The sequence below is a fragment of the Diadema setosum genome, chromosome 11, assembly GCF_964275005.1.
Source record: "Diadema setosum chromosome 11, eeDiaSeto1, whole genome shotgun sequence".
Lineage (NCBI taxonomy): Eukaryota > Metazoa > Echinodermata > Echinoidea > Diadematoida > Diadematidae > Diadema > Diadema setosum.
The window spans coordinates 18,843,366-18,859,744 of NC_092695.1; the positions used below are offsets into that span (position 1 = coordinate 18,843,366).

Genomic DNA, 16,379 nt, shown 5'->3' on the forward strand with positions numbered 1-16,379 from the left:
TCCCCGGGACCGGCAGTTTTCTACCGTTTTATTGAAATTTCCCTATAGCCAAACAATAAAGCATATAAAGATAATGAATATTAAGTTCTGGACACAATTTTTTACTTTGTTTGTAACAAAAATTTGTTATAAACTTGTTCGTTATAATTGGAGTGCGCTGTAATGATGAATGCAGTATTTTGAGCTCTCTTTAATCTTGTTTCGCTTTGTAGTTGATTATTTAATTAAAGGGAGAGTCCAGGTGATATTCATAATTTCACATTATGTAGCACAAAAATCAACAGCCCCATGATTAGATTTGTAGAATTAACTGTGGTCCTTGAGAAACCCCTCCCCCCCCAAAAAAAAAAACACAAAAACAACCAACAACAACAACCATATCCTCAAAAACCCTGAACAATTTACACTGAACAAGGTAGCAGCTTCACCATAAGAATGCGTATGTGGGGGCTGACCATAATGCATGAGTAGGAGGCTCACGTATTTCAGAAATGTAGCAATGCAATCATTACAATACCGCTTGCTTAACAAGGTCACCTGTATTGAATTTATGCATGCTTTCTTCTTTTGTTCTACTTCCTTGAGCCCCCACTCAAATGCATTCTTGTGGTAAAACTGCTATATCATCATTTTTCATTGTGATTTGTTGTATGTTTCATATATATTCCTATTCCTTATCCCAATATATATATAACCAATTCATAGTTGTTCATATGTAAAAGTCTGAAAACCAGCCACAGTACTCTTTTAAGTATTTTGTATGTGTGAAAGTCTTTATTCCTGTGAAAGGGCGGCTTGAGAGGAATATGTCTATTATAAGAATATATATATATATATATATATATATATATATACATATATATATAATGATGATGATAATAATAATAATAATAATAATAATGACAATAATAATAATAATAATAATAATAATAATACTTATTATTATTATTATTATTATTATTATTATTATATTTATGATCATTAGTATTTGTACCACAATAATCATTATTTTTGTGATTATCATCATTGTCATAAAATATACCTTTTTTCTGCTCTTTTTGGCACATACTATTATAGCACATATTATATAGCAGCATTTTTATTTATTTATTTTTTTTTTGCTGAATGCATCCATCTAATTTATTCCTTATCTTCTATTAATCAGTCAAAACCCACAGATGCCTAGATCCATTCTCATGGACTTGAAAGGGTTATAGATTTCATTTGTAACATGTCACCTTAGCACTTTAATTCTTGAAAGATACATTATAACCTAAAAGGACAACATTTTCCCTCACCTCAATCAAGGTGTCTTTATGGGAAGTGAGAAAAATGCTTATATACCAAAGAAAAATGTCTAAAATTTTGATTTTTCAGTTTGTCGGCCTGCAATAAAAGAAGAAATATCTTGAGCATCACGTCAGGTATGTTTTGTACTCAAGCAATTGGAGCGTAGGCAGGGTTTCATTCGTTTAATGCATTGTTTTGTCTACATGCACAACACTTTCATCTTGCTCATTTCCTCATATCTTTCTTCTTCACAGAGTTGACCAGACACCAGTGCGTCCATTCTCCACAGCAACAGACCATCACAAGGAGTCATAATAGTGAACACATGGCACCTCCCAGGGTCAAGCAAAAACGATGGTATAACAAGTATCCTGTGATGTTTGTGGGCATTTTCCCTAAGGAATTACCTTTTTTTTTGGGGGGGGGGGGGTAGGGAGGAATGATATATGATAAGTCAAGTGGGAGTACTTGTCTCACAGAAGTATACCCATTGTTGCTATTAAGTGTGAATCAAATACCGGTAGATGGTACAATTCAACCTATGATGCAAAGAAATACGCTGCCACAGAATGTCAGCAGTGTTATGCGTATTTCTTTGAGGTACCTTGAGGATCACAACACACACGCACACACACACTGTGCCACAAAAAAAATACTTAAGTGAAAATGGTTAGAATGTACTCACATCTCAGCACATGTCCAAAAGTCAGTTGTTTTTTGCTGAATCTTCAGTAAATTGTTTTGAGGATGAAAGCTGACATCTGCAGATGAAATGATTTGACAACAATGGACGGTTTCCGGTGATAGCCACCTCTGAAAGAGGGATGACATTCTTAAGATGTATAGTCATAGCGCCAAAAGGATCATGTCATATTGCACAAAATGTTCAATATTTACAATAAATGATTGCCATTTATGTGTAGAAAAATGTTATGGGGGGAAAAACTCATTGTTCTATTGAATGTGTTTTTGGTGGAGTTTTTTTTTCTGTTTGCTCCGTGGATTGTTGAAGCTAACATAAAAGGAATTCAACCGTGGCAGGAGAGTGATTATTCAAAGTACCCATTATTTGCGAAGGGAGTTCAGGTTAATTTGGAATTTAATCACACAAAAAAAAATAAAAATAAAAATAACAGGGGACATAATTCACAAAGTCATATACAAACATTGCCCTGTTTGATGTCATGATCCTATTTCTAGATGTCTGCAATGCTGTTCAAATAAAAGTCTGCCTGTTGAAGGGAGTTGTAAATATTATTTTGTGTGTGGCAGTTCAAATCAATGGATCAACATGACCAATTAGACAGCAGATAACATGAGTCTTGTGTTGGGGGGGGGGTGGGGGGGACTAAAGCCTTTTCAGCCCCCACAGCCCTTCCCGGACTATTATTTCATTTTTATTTATACATGTACTTTTATCGGCTCAAGCCTGTTAGTTACCTGTGGCTTTCTGCGACATCCTTTAGTTATAAATCTTTAACTGCATGCTTGCTCAGTCTAGTCTCACAAAATGTGCTTCGCAGCTCCCGAATTACATGTACAATCCCACTTTATAAACTATTATGTATGTATTGTGTATCAGGGCACTTGTTTCTTAGAGGTTGACTGTGTTTCCTGGGAAACGCTCTTGAGATAAAACGTAATGACTGTCTTGTGTCCTTTCATTTCTCTACTGCATGGTGAGCCTCTTAGTGCTGGTAATCTAGAGGGATGTGCAAAACATTAAGTGTTTTATTTTAAGGTGAGTTCACTTAGTATAGTTTTTCACATCAACATGTAAGCTATGTTACCATTTAATGTTTGAAGTATATTAAGAATATTTAATAACGTTTCAAGTGTTTTAGAAAATACTGAATTATAGGCCTATTTCAAGTTCAGCTTAAAGATATTGAAAAAAAAAAACGATATTGGAGCTAAGTCCTAAATGCTACTAGTATCACTGATGTTGCGTAGAAATGGAGCTTCAAGAGCAAATCAAGCTTAAAAATGATCATAAATGTACCTCTGGTGATTTTTCGAAGAGGTACAAAAGCTGGGAGTAAGGACTTAGCAGTAGATCTACATGACTTGATTGATCCCAAAGATAGAAAGGGTTTCAGTGAAGTGTACAGTGTGTTGAAGTAAGATCATGAATGTCTTGATACTGACAGCATGGAGTAATTTCAAGTCTTCAAAAGCTTTGGTGTTTTTTCTTCCATTTGAATATCACTGTAAAGCTAAGTTATTAGAATTCCCCCTTTTCTTTTGTTGAAATAAGCCACCACAGTCTTAACTAGTGTCTACAATGTATTTTTATATACTGGTATTTTGAATTACTGTCTCAGTAATTCCATAACTATGACCTGCTTTTTATAATGTGCAATCACAATTAACCTGTCATTGCACAAGAGTTTTATAAAAACTGGAAGGTTATCCATTATTTTGTCGCGCCCTCTGTCTTCTTTTCGAATACTCTACTTGTGTGTTTTTTTTTTTAGGCATGACATCAGCTACTTGTGTGGTTTTGAATAGCATGTGAACAGGGTAGTATATGAGTACTTATTTTAGCTCCACTATTGTAAACTAAGTCTAAGTGTTAGAAATTGGTTCTACAGCTAGACTACACACTAGCTATTATGTAGAATTGCAGACACTCTGGCAGGATTTTTCACTTCTTGAAGCCTTATTCTGTTGTTCTTTTTTTTTTTTTGCCTTCCTGAGAGTACAGTTAACGCCGCCTAAGTCACTCTCACAAAAGTCAAATGATTAGATTTTTAGTTTTATTGTGTAAATCGAAATTTACTCACACGTACAAATTGTATGTCGTAGGATTTTCTCTTATCACTGTGGATGGCTGTGTTTGAACATGAATTCCCCCAACGGCTCTCGTTACGAAGAACTCTAACTTCATCAACTGAGTGATTTCCCATCCAAAATTTAACATTTATTGTTTTTTCCTCCCTAAAAAACATGAGATTGAGCAAAAATTGTCCGTGTTCCAAAGAGATTATTTTAACGTGAGACTGCTGTAATGGAGCAAGGAACCAGGGTTTTTAAACTTCGCTTGTATCGTATTGTACAATAAATGGTCCGGGAGCGACCAAAACCTCAAAAGGGTGGGCAAGTTATCTCCATTGTTGGGGAGTATCCTTGTAGAATATGAGCCCAATGTGTCACATTGGGCTCGTAGAATTTACGTAGCTGTAAAAAGCTGAATGTGTGTTTCCTTTTGATGTCAACATTTCAGACATTCCGTGTGTATCACAAATTTACACAATGTATTTCTGCGAGATTAGAATGCTTTAGAAGGATATGAATTGGTTCCGAAAATTGCATCTTGCTATCATTGAATTGTAATTGAATGAAGAAATGCCATTTTACTCATAATGTTACTGTGTCAAATTGTGACCTGGTATTCAGTATCTTTGTTGTGTCATAATTAGGTAATGTTTAGTGCTAGTATGTAGTAAGTAGCAGCCACTAGCAGCTCAAGGTAGATAGTTTGTGTCAGTTTTGTTTCTGTATTTTTTTTTTTCTCGTCTGAGAGGACTTTTGTCACCTCAATAAAAGTGAATGAATATCCCGTGCTACTCAAAGTGTGTGCATGTCAAGTGTTTATATACCTGCCAGTATACAGACATTCCTAATACACTGTACCGATGTATGTAATATGTATATATGTATAATAAGCATATGTATGTATGTATATATATATATATATATATATATATATACTCCTAGATGGGTCATTTGGAAGACATTTCCATTTGTTTTATATGCAAATTATTATATACATGTTCAATGGCAGTTTACGCAATGGAGACACGAAAATTGTCTCCTTAATGACCAGTTGTCTCCCTAAGGTGCCAACTAGGGATATATATATATATATACATACATATACATTTATATAATTATATAGATTAAGATGTAGATATATAGATATATATGTAATATAAATATATATAATATATATATATATATATATATATATATATATATATATATATATATATATATATATATATGTATATACAGTTGTGACGGAAGAAGAGCTGCTAGCAGACATTGTAGCAGTTCACTTGTTGCCTTTTATTGCTGCCAAGCTTTCAAACCTTTTTCAAGGGCTTGGGATGTAAACAAAAAGCAACCAATTTGCAAACACTTTAATAGAACATGGCAAAATCAGGGCAAAATCACGGCTGCTAGCTGCCCTTCTTCCGTCACAACTATACTTAAAATGCAGTACTCATCACGTACGAGGCCGAGCCCACCTCATGTTTTATGTATCATATATAATGCTATCTCGCCAAAAGTTAAAAGTCCAATTCTCATCTCCACCAAAAAAAAAAGTTTTGAGAAAAAGCAAATATACTGGAATCCCCCAATATATACATGTATGTATATATATATATATATACATATATGTATATATATTTACTTCTCCAACGGAGTTTATATTGACCTACTGTTGTGAATATATATATATATATATATATATATGTATATATATATATATATATATATATATATATAGTACAGAAACGTAATAAGAAAATTGGTCTGCTCGGCATCTTGATGATAATAAGTTAACGAATCAGTAGAAGAAGAACGCCGTAAAAAAATAAAAAATAAAAAAATAAATCCTAGATCTTGAAGATCTTAAAAACGGAGCATAGCTCTCAAATACTGAAAGGCAAGGTCACACTCTTCATCAGCTATGCTCCGTTTTTAAGATCTTCAAGATCTAGGATTTATTTTTTTATTTTTTATTTTTTTTACGGCGTTCTTCTTCTACTGATTCGTTAACTATATATATATATATATATATATACATATATATATATATATAAATATACATATATATATATATATATATATATATATATATATATATATATATATATATATATATATATATATATATATATATTTATATATATATACATACACACACACACACACACACTTACACATTAGCATAAAAGCGTCCACAGGGGGAATATACCTCTGAAAATGAGGTATCTTAAGGAATTTGTTCCTAACTTTGTTCGATTTTTTTTTTTTTTTTTGTACAAAGCCTTTTCAGTGATCTCGGGCCTCAGGACTGCTCCACAGTAGGGCACAGATGGCATAGTGTGCATGGATTGAGGACTGTACCATCAATACAATTTAGGGGAGATTGGCAGGGATGCAAAAAATGAGTGTATATATTGGATGTGCATAGAAAACGGGTCATTGGGGGAATTTATCTGCTTTTTCTAAAAAAGAGTTGTATTTTCTCATTAAAATACAAAATATAGTGGTAGAAGATATATTTAGTGCTCTTATCAGTTCAATTCTTCATCGAGCCAAAAATTACCAAAATTCTCCCAAATTATCATTTAGTCCGCATTTCTCCTAATGGCTGGAAATAGCGTGGTTTATATATATATTATACACTCCTAGATGGGTCATTTGGAAGACATTTCCATTTGTTTTATATGCAAATTTTAAAATACATGTTCAATGGCAATTTACGCAATGGAGACACGAAAATTGTCTCCTTAATGACCAGTTGTCTCCCTAATGAAGACACTTCCCCCCAATATGTCTCCCTAAGGTGCCAACTAGGGATATATATATATATATATATATATATATATATATATATATATATATATATATATACCGTGTGTTACAAGTAAACACTATACATACTTGTGAAACAAAAAACAATGACAATAACTACTACAGACAATCAAAAAGTTTAGAGACTTGAGATCGTTGGAGGATTTGTCAATCTCTCATAGTTTGTGACCCTATCATAATCATTGGGCCCTACTATAGGAGGGGATATGATTAGAAATCGCGTTCATTCTTCCATCTTCATACATGATGACTTCTTACTTGCAGCGACTAACTGCAGCCCAGATGAGATGAATACACAAAGCGATAATGTGCATGTGCAAATTTGTCCAAACATCTTGATGTTGGTTTAGGTTTGGTTTGGAGTACAGTGTATAAGGGTCTGGTCAAGGAGGTCCATGTCCATGTACTTGACTTGATGGAACCCAACAGACCGGACATCAGACTCCATCATATCCTGCTCAACATCTGTGGCTTTCATGTGCATGGTGTCTAACCTAGTCTAGCGTTATCACGCCCTCCTCGTTACTTTGCTGTAACTCTGCAGCTCATGGGATACATGCATACAGACTTCATGTTTTTCCCCTTTTTAAGTTCCAAATCACTCCTGTTTTTGTGTATCAGCGGCGATACAAATGCTGTCCCTGAAAATCTGACAAAAAAAAAAAATCCCCACCCGACCCAATGGAGCTTGAATTAATTTTTATAGAGGAATATGCCCACATCAGCTATAGCTAGCTATTCCAAAATCATCCTTCTATTTTGCTTTAGTATCTTTGGTGAGACCACAAAAGGCTAAAATGGAAATTACTATTATGTTGGATACATATTATCGAGGCTAATGTAGTGACTCAATAGCAGTCCCTTAGACGCGCGCGCACACACACACACACACACACACACACGCACACACACACACACACACACACACACACACACACACACGCACACACACACACACACACACACACACGCACACACACACACACACACACACACACAGTCCACAAGTTCGACATTTCGACACTAGGTAAAAACAGCTCACGAGTTCGACATCACAACACGGGGCTTAATGTGTCCGTCTCGTGTGCCTTGGCTGTATGATTCGTGGGTGTCAAACTCGTGACGTGCATCCCACGCTCATAATCTGCAAAGATTGAAGAATCTTCATGACTGAAGGAGGCAGATACAAAGAAGAAGAAGAAGAAGAAGAAGAAGAAGTAAAAGAAGAAAGAAGAAGAAGAAAAAGGAGAAGCGGAAGGAGGAGGAGGAGGAATAGAAGAGGAGCACCCACCTTAACCTTAGTAAGACGGACTCTCTTTGACTTTTCGAAATGAGTACAATTTCACCAACTGAACTCGAGTTTCAGAACTTTTTCACTGGGAGTAAGCAATCCTAAGGCACTACTACAAAGTTAATGCAGTCACCTCGATGCGTCGTTGATAAAAATGTCTGAACATTTCTTTAATAATAGTATATTCAAAAATTACATTGCAGTGATAACGGTAAATATTACACAAATATTTCACGTGAATGTATATTACACATATTTTCAGAGTACGTAATTTTACTGACGGTGGAAGACCCTATTTACTGTTTTACACGTAACATATGGCAGAGATTGTATCCTACAATGTTGCATCACAAATTTATGGCACACACAGGTTAGATGGTTTTATTACTCTAACATCATTATTCATTTACTATAAAGCAGAATATTAGGCTGAATCCAGACAATCTCGCACTGTATACCGATTTATTATATTGCAAATTCGCGACGGTCGAGTATGTACACTACTGTATCCATTATCGAGGAAATGTTTAGTTATGAATACATCACCCATCATGACAGATTTCGCTTCATTGGTAACTATGAGATTTAGGTATCAGGCAATTACTGTATGGAGTTTTTTTTTTTTATCTTTGTTCCTACTTGCTGTAAGGACTGACAATGCGCAGATTGGGATACATTATTTTTTAACCCGACGTTTAAACTTAACGTGTATGGATAATGACCTTTTTCTTCATTCATACTCATAATGAAAGAAGAGCGTACAGATAGTGATTGCCATGGTAACATTAAGAAACCTTTGTTTCTCAAACAGCCATCCATCGGGATCCGTCATCTGAACACTCTATACCCTATAAATACCGTACGGCATAACAGCGAAACATAAAGCATGGATATCTCAATAAACAAACTCTTGAAACCAATTACAAAAGTGTATTAGCTGCGGTACTCTCCAGATATTTTTTTGTCGCTGTTAACTTCAAGGCACCCTTCACTAATCTGCACCGTCTGAAGCATGTTTTCAGTCTTGGTTGCACAGCTATCGTCGAGTTACCATGCCGTCTCTGCTTGTAATTTCGGAAGTGACGCGTTTTGTGACTTAAAAGATAAAATGATAGACGAAGCACAACAAGAACAACAAAACACTGACGAGACGATTTCAGAATTAAAAAAAAAAAAATTTAGAGCAGGCGCACATTTTTTTGCATGCGCAGAAGGCCAATCCAAACCCCCTCTCCCCCCCCCCCCAAAAAAAATGATGAGATTATATAAAAAAGATATGTATATAAAGCTTTACTCCCTCGGGGAACTTTTGTTGAATTTTTCTTTTCACTATACATTACCGGCAATACACCTAACATGTTTCCTTTGGGATCAACACCAAAGGTTTTAGATTAAGAAAAAACAACAAAACAAAGCAGAAAATTTTCAGGCAGGCTAACTTCGGCATGAACATCCATAAAATAAAACAACAACAACAACAATCACACACAGAAGATATATAGTACAGTGCTAATAGCCTGTATGTTACAAATACATTCCATTAAATTTGGTGAATACAGACCACAAAAGAAGGACAAAATAATTTCTGGCGTTCATCACCTGCAAGTTAAGTACTTGAGCTAATAACCCATCATTGAATGTCGGCAATTTGTTTAAAAAATGACTGGATAATAAAGTAAACAACAATAGAGTATAGCACGAAGTTGATTTCAAATTATACCACAAATTGCAGAAAAAACAACAACAACAAACATATTGCCACGTGAGACGAACACTTTTTTTTTTTGCAGCACATTCTGTTATTGTGTTATCAAATTAAGATATAGTATAAATGCACCTTATCAATTCTAGATACAATAAAATTTGACAGAATAAAAATCTTGTCACGCCGTGTCTGGTGGCCATCGCATCAATGTCAAGTAAAATTCACTTAAACAAACAATCATTCAAACAAACAACGTACGACAGGGTTTATACGCTCGCAAAAGGTCTGTTTGTAAACACGTTTCTGAAATGCTTTTAATTCGTAAAACGTGTTCATGAGTACTCAGCCGCGCACATATTATCATGAGTCTCTTCTTTAGTCGCTTACTGCAAATTATATCATATACCGGAAATCAAACACACCATGCAAGAGCACATCATGGCGGAAGTGAATAAAAGGTCACGCAATATAGCTCAAACTCCTGCGTCGTGTTTTGGAGGTCAAACCATTCAGATTGCAAACGTTTATTTTGAGAACAGCCGACACTACTAATGGCATCACAAAAGGCAAGACAGTTCTTACTAACGCTAGGGTGGAGATTACCGATTGTAGAATAAAAAAAAAAAGAAGAAATCACTCAAATAATTCCTGAATCTGGGATGAGAAAATCTGTTCACATCAGCAGAAGTCAGCATGGCACGAGATTTCACAGGGCCGGACTTGAATGTCAGATGGCCCTTTTACGACAGTCTTCCGTATTTCCGGGATTGGAGTGCGGATGGTTATCGTGTGACTCCACGAAGCTCAGAAGTGCAGATATTTACGAAGTATATATACCATGCATTTGGAAGAGAAGCATCAATGCGCATATCCGTTGAACTCTAATGCTGCGTTAGTGATTGCACGTTTCAAAAATCTTGGTTTACAAAGGCGCTAAATCTACATTGAGAGAAACTGAGAAGAGGCAAGAGTATATTCCATATCTTTCACTTCTTCAATTTTTAATATTGGCCTACAATTTTTTTTTCTTTTTCACGTACGAACTACTAATAGGGCCACCCATTCTTCGCCATGCTCACTAAAAAGCACCTTTTGGAATCAAGCTCTAAATCTGACTATTTTATGGCAGGTGTATACATAATGCGCTTTGACTTTCTTTAAAATGATGTACTTGTATTTCAGATGCCCTTCATGCAAAGCTTTATCAATGAAATTTGAGCTTTAGATTATAGGCGAGTGAGAGAAGCGGGAATGTGAATCATAATCATAGAAAGAAGGACTTGCTTGATATCTAGTTCGAAAATTATGACGTCACGACATAGGATCAATTAAGTACCCGTCCAAATGTTAGGCTGATGTTCCTCCGAAGAATAACATAAGTTACAAACTTGGTCGCACAAACGAATGAGAATACGAGTACTCTTGTTAAAATACATGCTGCTGTTCAGTAGTGTAAAGCCTTTATTGTTGGACACATCATGCGAATGGTTACTTTAAATAGATATCGTTTTGTACTATATACAATATATATAATATATATGTACAAATATTTACACAAAGGCGATAATATCCTATCAAGTATCTCATTGACGGCAGCCGAAACAACAAGAAAAAAGGTATGCAAGGGTGAGTAAGCGAGAGAGAAGGAGAGAGAGAGAGAGAGAGAGATTGAGAGAAAGGGGAGAGAAAAGAGATGGATCCCTTGTTTCCACGAAGTCAAGAGTCCAAGTATCTATTGCAATGGAGGTTATGTCTCGTTTTCTTTGTTGACCGCCCTTCTCGGTAAAGCGATTAACAGCCACATGGCGGCGAAGAGCGCAAGAATGGCGTAGATGTAGTACTTTGAAACGTGGTAAGTCGTCGTATGTTTTATTGCCATTTTCCCAGCCATTCCACTAGGCGTCGACGCCGTCTCATGTTCTCGTCTAGCGGAAATCCCTCGGCTCACTGCCGCGTGAGGCCCGGCCGCGGCGGCGATGTCCTCCACACGCACTGGACCACCGAACGATGACGGCGTCCCGCCGTGGTTGTTCCTGATGTTGCAGCTTCTCAACCTGAGTTCCGCTCCCTTGCTCGCCGGCCCTCCCACCAGCTCTCGTTCCTCGTCCTCGTCCTCGTTATCTTCCTCCTCCGCCTCCTCCGCCTCCTCTTCTTCTTCCTCCTCCTCCTCCTCCTCCTCTTGAATGGAGGCGGATCTTTCGAACTTTCTAGCCTTGGTTGCCATATTTCTCCACTTGAATTTCGCCCCCTGTGGTGGTGGTGGTGATAGTGACCGAAACGGTTCCATAACAGGAATAAATTTTGTTTCATTAGATAATGATGAAGACACGAATACTGCCGGATTGCTCAGCACAACAATTTCACTCATTTTTATCGTACCTCTATCAAAAACCTGTTGCTTAACAGTTACTAAAATACGAGTATTCAAAAGGATTATCCCCTTTGACTGGGAACTCGAAAATGAATGTTATTAAGACACAATCTGATGGGGTCACCAAAAAGTTATTGTCTTAGCAATGCAGTACCCCTCAGTGACAAAGCCACAATAATGACTGGCCTTGTTTTTGAAAGTTTTAACATCGAAGTAAATGAATTTAATTTGTAATAGGAAGTGTCACTGATTCATGCCGCAGGTACGATTTTCGTAGACATAAAGCAGTTTGTTTTCACTTGTCGTAACCCACACTTTCACGTAATGCACACTGAGTATATGTATTAAAAACAAACATGATAATTATGCAACAGCAAAACTTAACACTGTCATGCGGGGGAAAGAAAGGCGGCGAGGTGTGGATAATCACTTTGAACCAAGCAGATGTGGAAATTGAGTTGACTGACAGCGCAGAGAGATTATTCAATGCTTTTGTTCGACTTTGTCATCGACTTCGAGTGAGCTTTCCCCAGATCGCACAGTCGCTAACTAACCATCGTTATACTCGGGTGATGTTCGTTATTCCGAAGGTTTATTAATCCGAAAACGAAAAAAGAAAAGAAAAAGAAGAAGTTTGTTATTCCGAAGGTTCGTTATTCTGAAACACACAAATTCCGTCAACCTAGATGTTTGTTGGGGCCGCAAATGAAATAGGACTCGTTAATCCGTGTATTCGTGGAGTTATTCCAAAGATTCGTTAGTTCGAAAATGAAATCGTTTTCGCTATTCTGAACGTCTGTTAATCCGAAAATGAAAAGGTCCGTCATTCTGAAGGTTCGACAGCCCGGAACTTAGATTCGGCAATCCGACTAAAGAAAGAAAGAAAGAAAGAAAGAAAAAAAAGTACGAACTAACTAACCTGCGGAACTATTGAACCTTATTTCGTTTTCGGATTAACGAACGTTTGGAATAACAAATCTTACATATAGGAATAATGAACTGTAACCTGTATATACTCACATTTGGGGGCGAAGTGTGTCTGCGAGTCGTAAAGAGGAGACAAGCTGTGGCCTGGATGGGAATATTGGAGAGAGCAAGACAGACGAACAAACAAACACAAACATAAGACAGAGACAAAACGCCGAGAGTTAGAGAGTCCAACAAAAAGAAAGCAAACGAAAGATTATGTAAAAATGGAATGAAGACAGTAAAAAAAAAGGGGGGGATCGAAATTGTGTTGATTATTATATAGTTAATTATTAGTTAAAACGGAAGTAAAGAACATGCAGATAACCGTGAAGTGAATCGTCAACTGCAAATGACCAATGACAGAGAGAAAGTCTATGTAAAATAGAGGTAAACTATAAGAAAAAGATGTTAGATAATGGTCTTGGATATTGAATTACCGCCTGTTATAGAAAACTGTAGATTCTCTATAGTATACATTCGTTACGTTCGTTAATCCCCATCATTCCCTAAACTGCTGATTGCATCACACATTGACCAAAATGATAAAGCGCATAAACGATACATTAGTTGCATAATCTTACAATCATCTAAGGGATTTTCCTCTCATTTTTTTTTTTTTTTTGCCCGTCAATTTCATGGACTCAATTACGAATGTCAATGTATAAGGCCTTCATTATGTCTAATGGTGGCAAAGCAGTTACTTTGCTAACAGGTAAGGGATGGCTTTATATCGTCGTGAAGTAATGGATCTCGTGCTTATTTAGACTAGTAATGATCGCACCTTACACTTGCAACTTGCAACTTGCTCATTGCAACTATACCATAACAACAGCCAACAGTATTTTTTTTCTTTCCAGTTGCTATCACCGAAGTTACAACTATCGTGACAACTGATGTCGTGGGTTGCGGTTGTTGCGGGTCTTTTCATTCCATACGGGGCACAGGATGGGACGTGCCACAGTTTAAAAATGTATAACCAGTACAAACTGATGCGAAACTTCGAAGTAATATTTTTGTTGCTGTCATTCCAAGATGAAATCAGCTCACCTTCGTTGCAAGCTCATCCAAATATTTCAACTGAGCTGGGGTGGGGGACAATTTCTTTGCTTGGAAGATGAATGAAATTGCCTGAGAATGGCAGAAGAAAGAAATGAGACAGATAATGGTCAAAAAATGGGAACGCAAAAAGAGATACACATACTTCAAGTGTGAAGGCAGTAACGTTTTCGTAATTCAACATTCTCTTTTTATTCTGCGAACAGAAGGCCATCATGTAACGAAGGCAGAAACCTAGAAATGTAGCCCATGACCATAATGAGAAGATTTGATTAATCTTTCATTTATAGCGAAAGTAAAAAAAAAAATCGATTTCATACTTATGGATGCATTGTTAACTGGCATTCTACTCGACTGCACAGAAGTAAAATGATTGATGTCAATGTGTAAAAACTTCATAACAAGTCTTGACATTGAATGTAATTTCCCTCCATTGACTGTCAGATATGCTCTTTACTAGCATAGCTACACTGTACTTCACGTTTCCTCTTTCACATCTCTCATAGCTTATCTTTCCAATCTATCGTTGTTTTTTTTTTAATTCAATTATTTGTCTATGATTCATATATCGGTAAAATAAGCTTGTCAACACATTGCCCATAGCTCAATGAAAGATTTTTATTCAAACGCTTCTCTAACGCATAATCATCAAACACCACTGACAAGGGGTACTCATCGTTTTACTTGCATCATATATCAACATCATTATTACCTGCATGTTGTAACCAAGGGCAACCGCAGACTCTGCCCCTCGTATGGTGTATTGGACTGCCTTCTGGACATTGTTAGCCTTGCGCCAATGCGTTACGAGTTGTGGGTACACGGATTGCAGAGATTGTTCTCCGCTGTTGGAAGATATACTACATAGACAGCGAGCAAAAAGAAAAAAAAAAGATACTACATGATGCGATCAGTGTAAGAGTGTGAAGCTTGTAAGCGTAAACATTAAAAGTAATGAAATACTTTTCATTTATTAGATTTAGACTTATAATTATTATGTCATTATCATATTGTATATTATTTTCCAAACCTAAAATTGGTGCTGATGAGTCGACAGTAAGTGGATGAAGGCAATTGATTTGAAGTTCAAAAATAGCTACGTTTACAAATGACATTATAATATTTGAAGGATTGTAACACACACACACACACACACACGCACACACACACACACACACAAATGTAGTGAAATTGTACAACTTTGAGAACAAAGAGTACTAGCTTGAGGACAACAACATGAAGAAGACACAAGTAAAGAGTGCTTACTTATTGCTGTTGTCGTCCTTCTGTTTTGATGGGGAACTCGGTCTCTTGCCTACATGAAGAAAAAGAAATCACGCTGACTGAAAATGGATAATTTTTACTTTGTTAATCAACTACACTGTGTGATCATATCGTGGCAAAGCAGTCAACCCAGACAGAATAATTTGGAGTGATCGATGCTTAGTGCGTAATGTCTGTAAACGATTTTGTTATATATTTATACCTAGCTACTTAATCTGCGTTAAAAATATGCATGTAATAGATCTATGCATGTGTGACATTATCTTTGTTTCAGAGTACAACCTAAAATGTGCTTTTATTACTCTCGCTTCGCTCGTTTGCCACTTTTCTATCTCAGTAAATGTGTCTTCGCAACAGTATCTTGGCGACTGTAATGATCAATGTATATCAGTAAAAGGGCATATAGTTACTGACAGTCACACAAATTTGAAAGGCCCATCTTTTAAAATTTAGTCTAACGCAGCTTGAATTTCGAATGTCAAAAGGCAGGATGGCGTCTACACCAACGTCTTAGTACTGTCCTTTTCCCACTCAACAATTGGGTAAACACTGTCTCAAAGTATGAACTCCCCTCTCCCCCCCCCCCCCAAAAAAAGGACAAAACAAAACAAAACACGAGAACACACACACGCTCAAACAAACAAACAAACAAACAAACGAACAAACGTACGAACGAGCGAAAAGAACGAACGACCGACCCACAGACCGACCGACCCACAGACCGACCGACCGAACAACCGACTGAATGACCGACCGACCAAACGAACGAACGAATGAACGAACGAACGAACAAACGAACGACA

General features: G+C 36.6%; 1 protein-coding gene across 1 annotated transcript in view; it reads right to left on the reverse strand.

Moving 5' to 3' along the window:
* Window positions 1-11,334: 11,334 nt before the first annotated feature.
* The window catches only part of LOC140234664 (adenylate cyclase type 10-like), a 96,489-nt gene continuing 91,444 nt past the window's right edge, over window positions 11,335-16,379 (reverse strand). The window contains exons 21-25 of the mRNA XM_072314696.1: window positions 15,559-15,607; window positions 15,005-15,152; window positions 14,284-14,364; window positions 13,288-13,338; window positions 11,335-12,144 (exon numbers count right to left, since the gene is read on the reverse strand). Of these exons, the coding sequence (XP_072170797.1) occupies window positions 11,644-12,144; window positions 13,288-13,338; window positions 14,284-14,364; window positions 15,005-15,152; window positions 15,559-15,607 (830 nt within the window). The 3' untranslated portion in view covers window positions 11,335-11,643. The remainder of the gene's footprint in view (window positions 12,145-13,287; window positions 13,339-14,283; window positions 14,365-15,004; window positions 15,153-15,558; window positions 15,608-16,379) is intronic.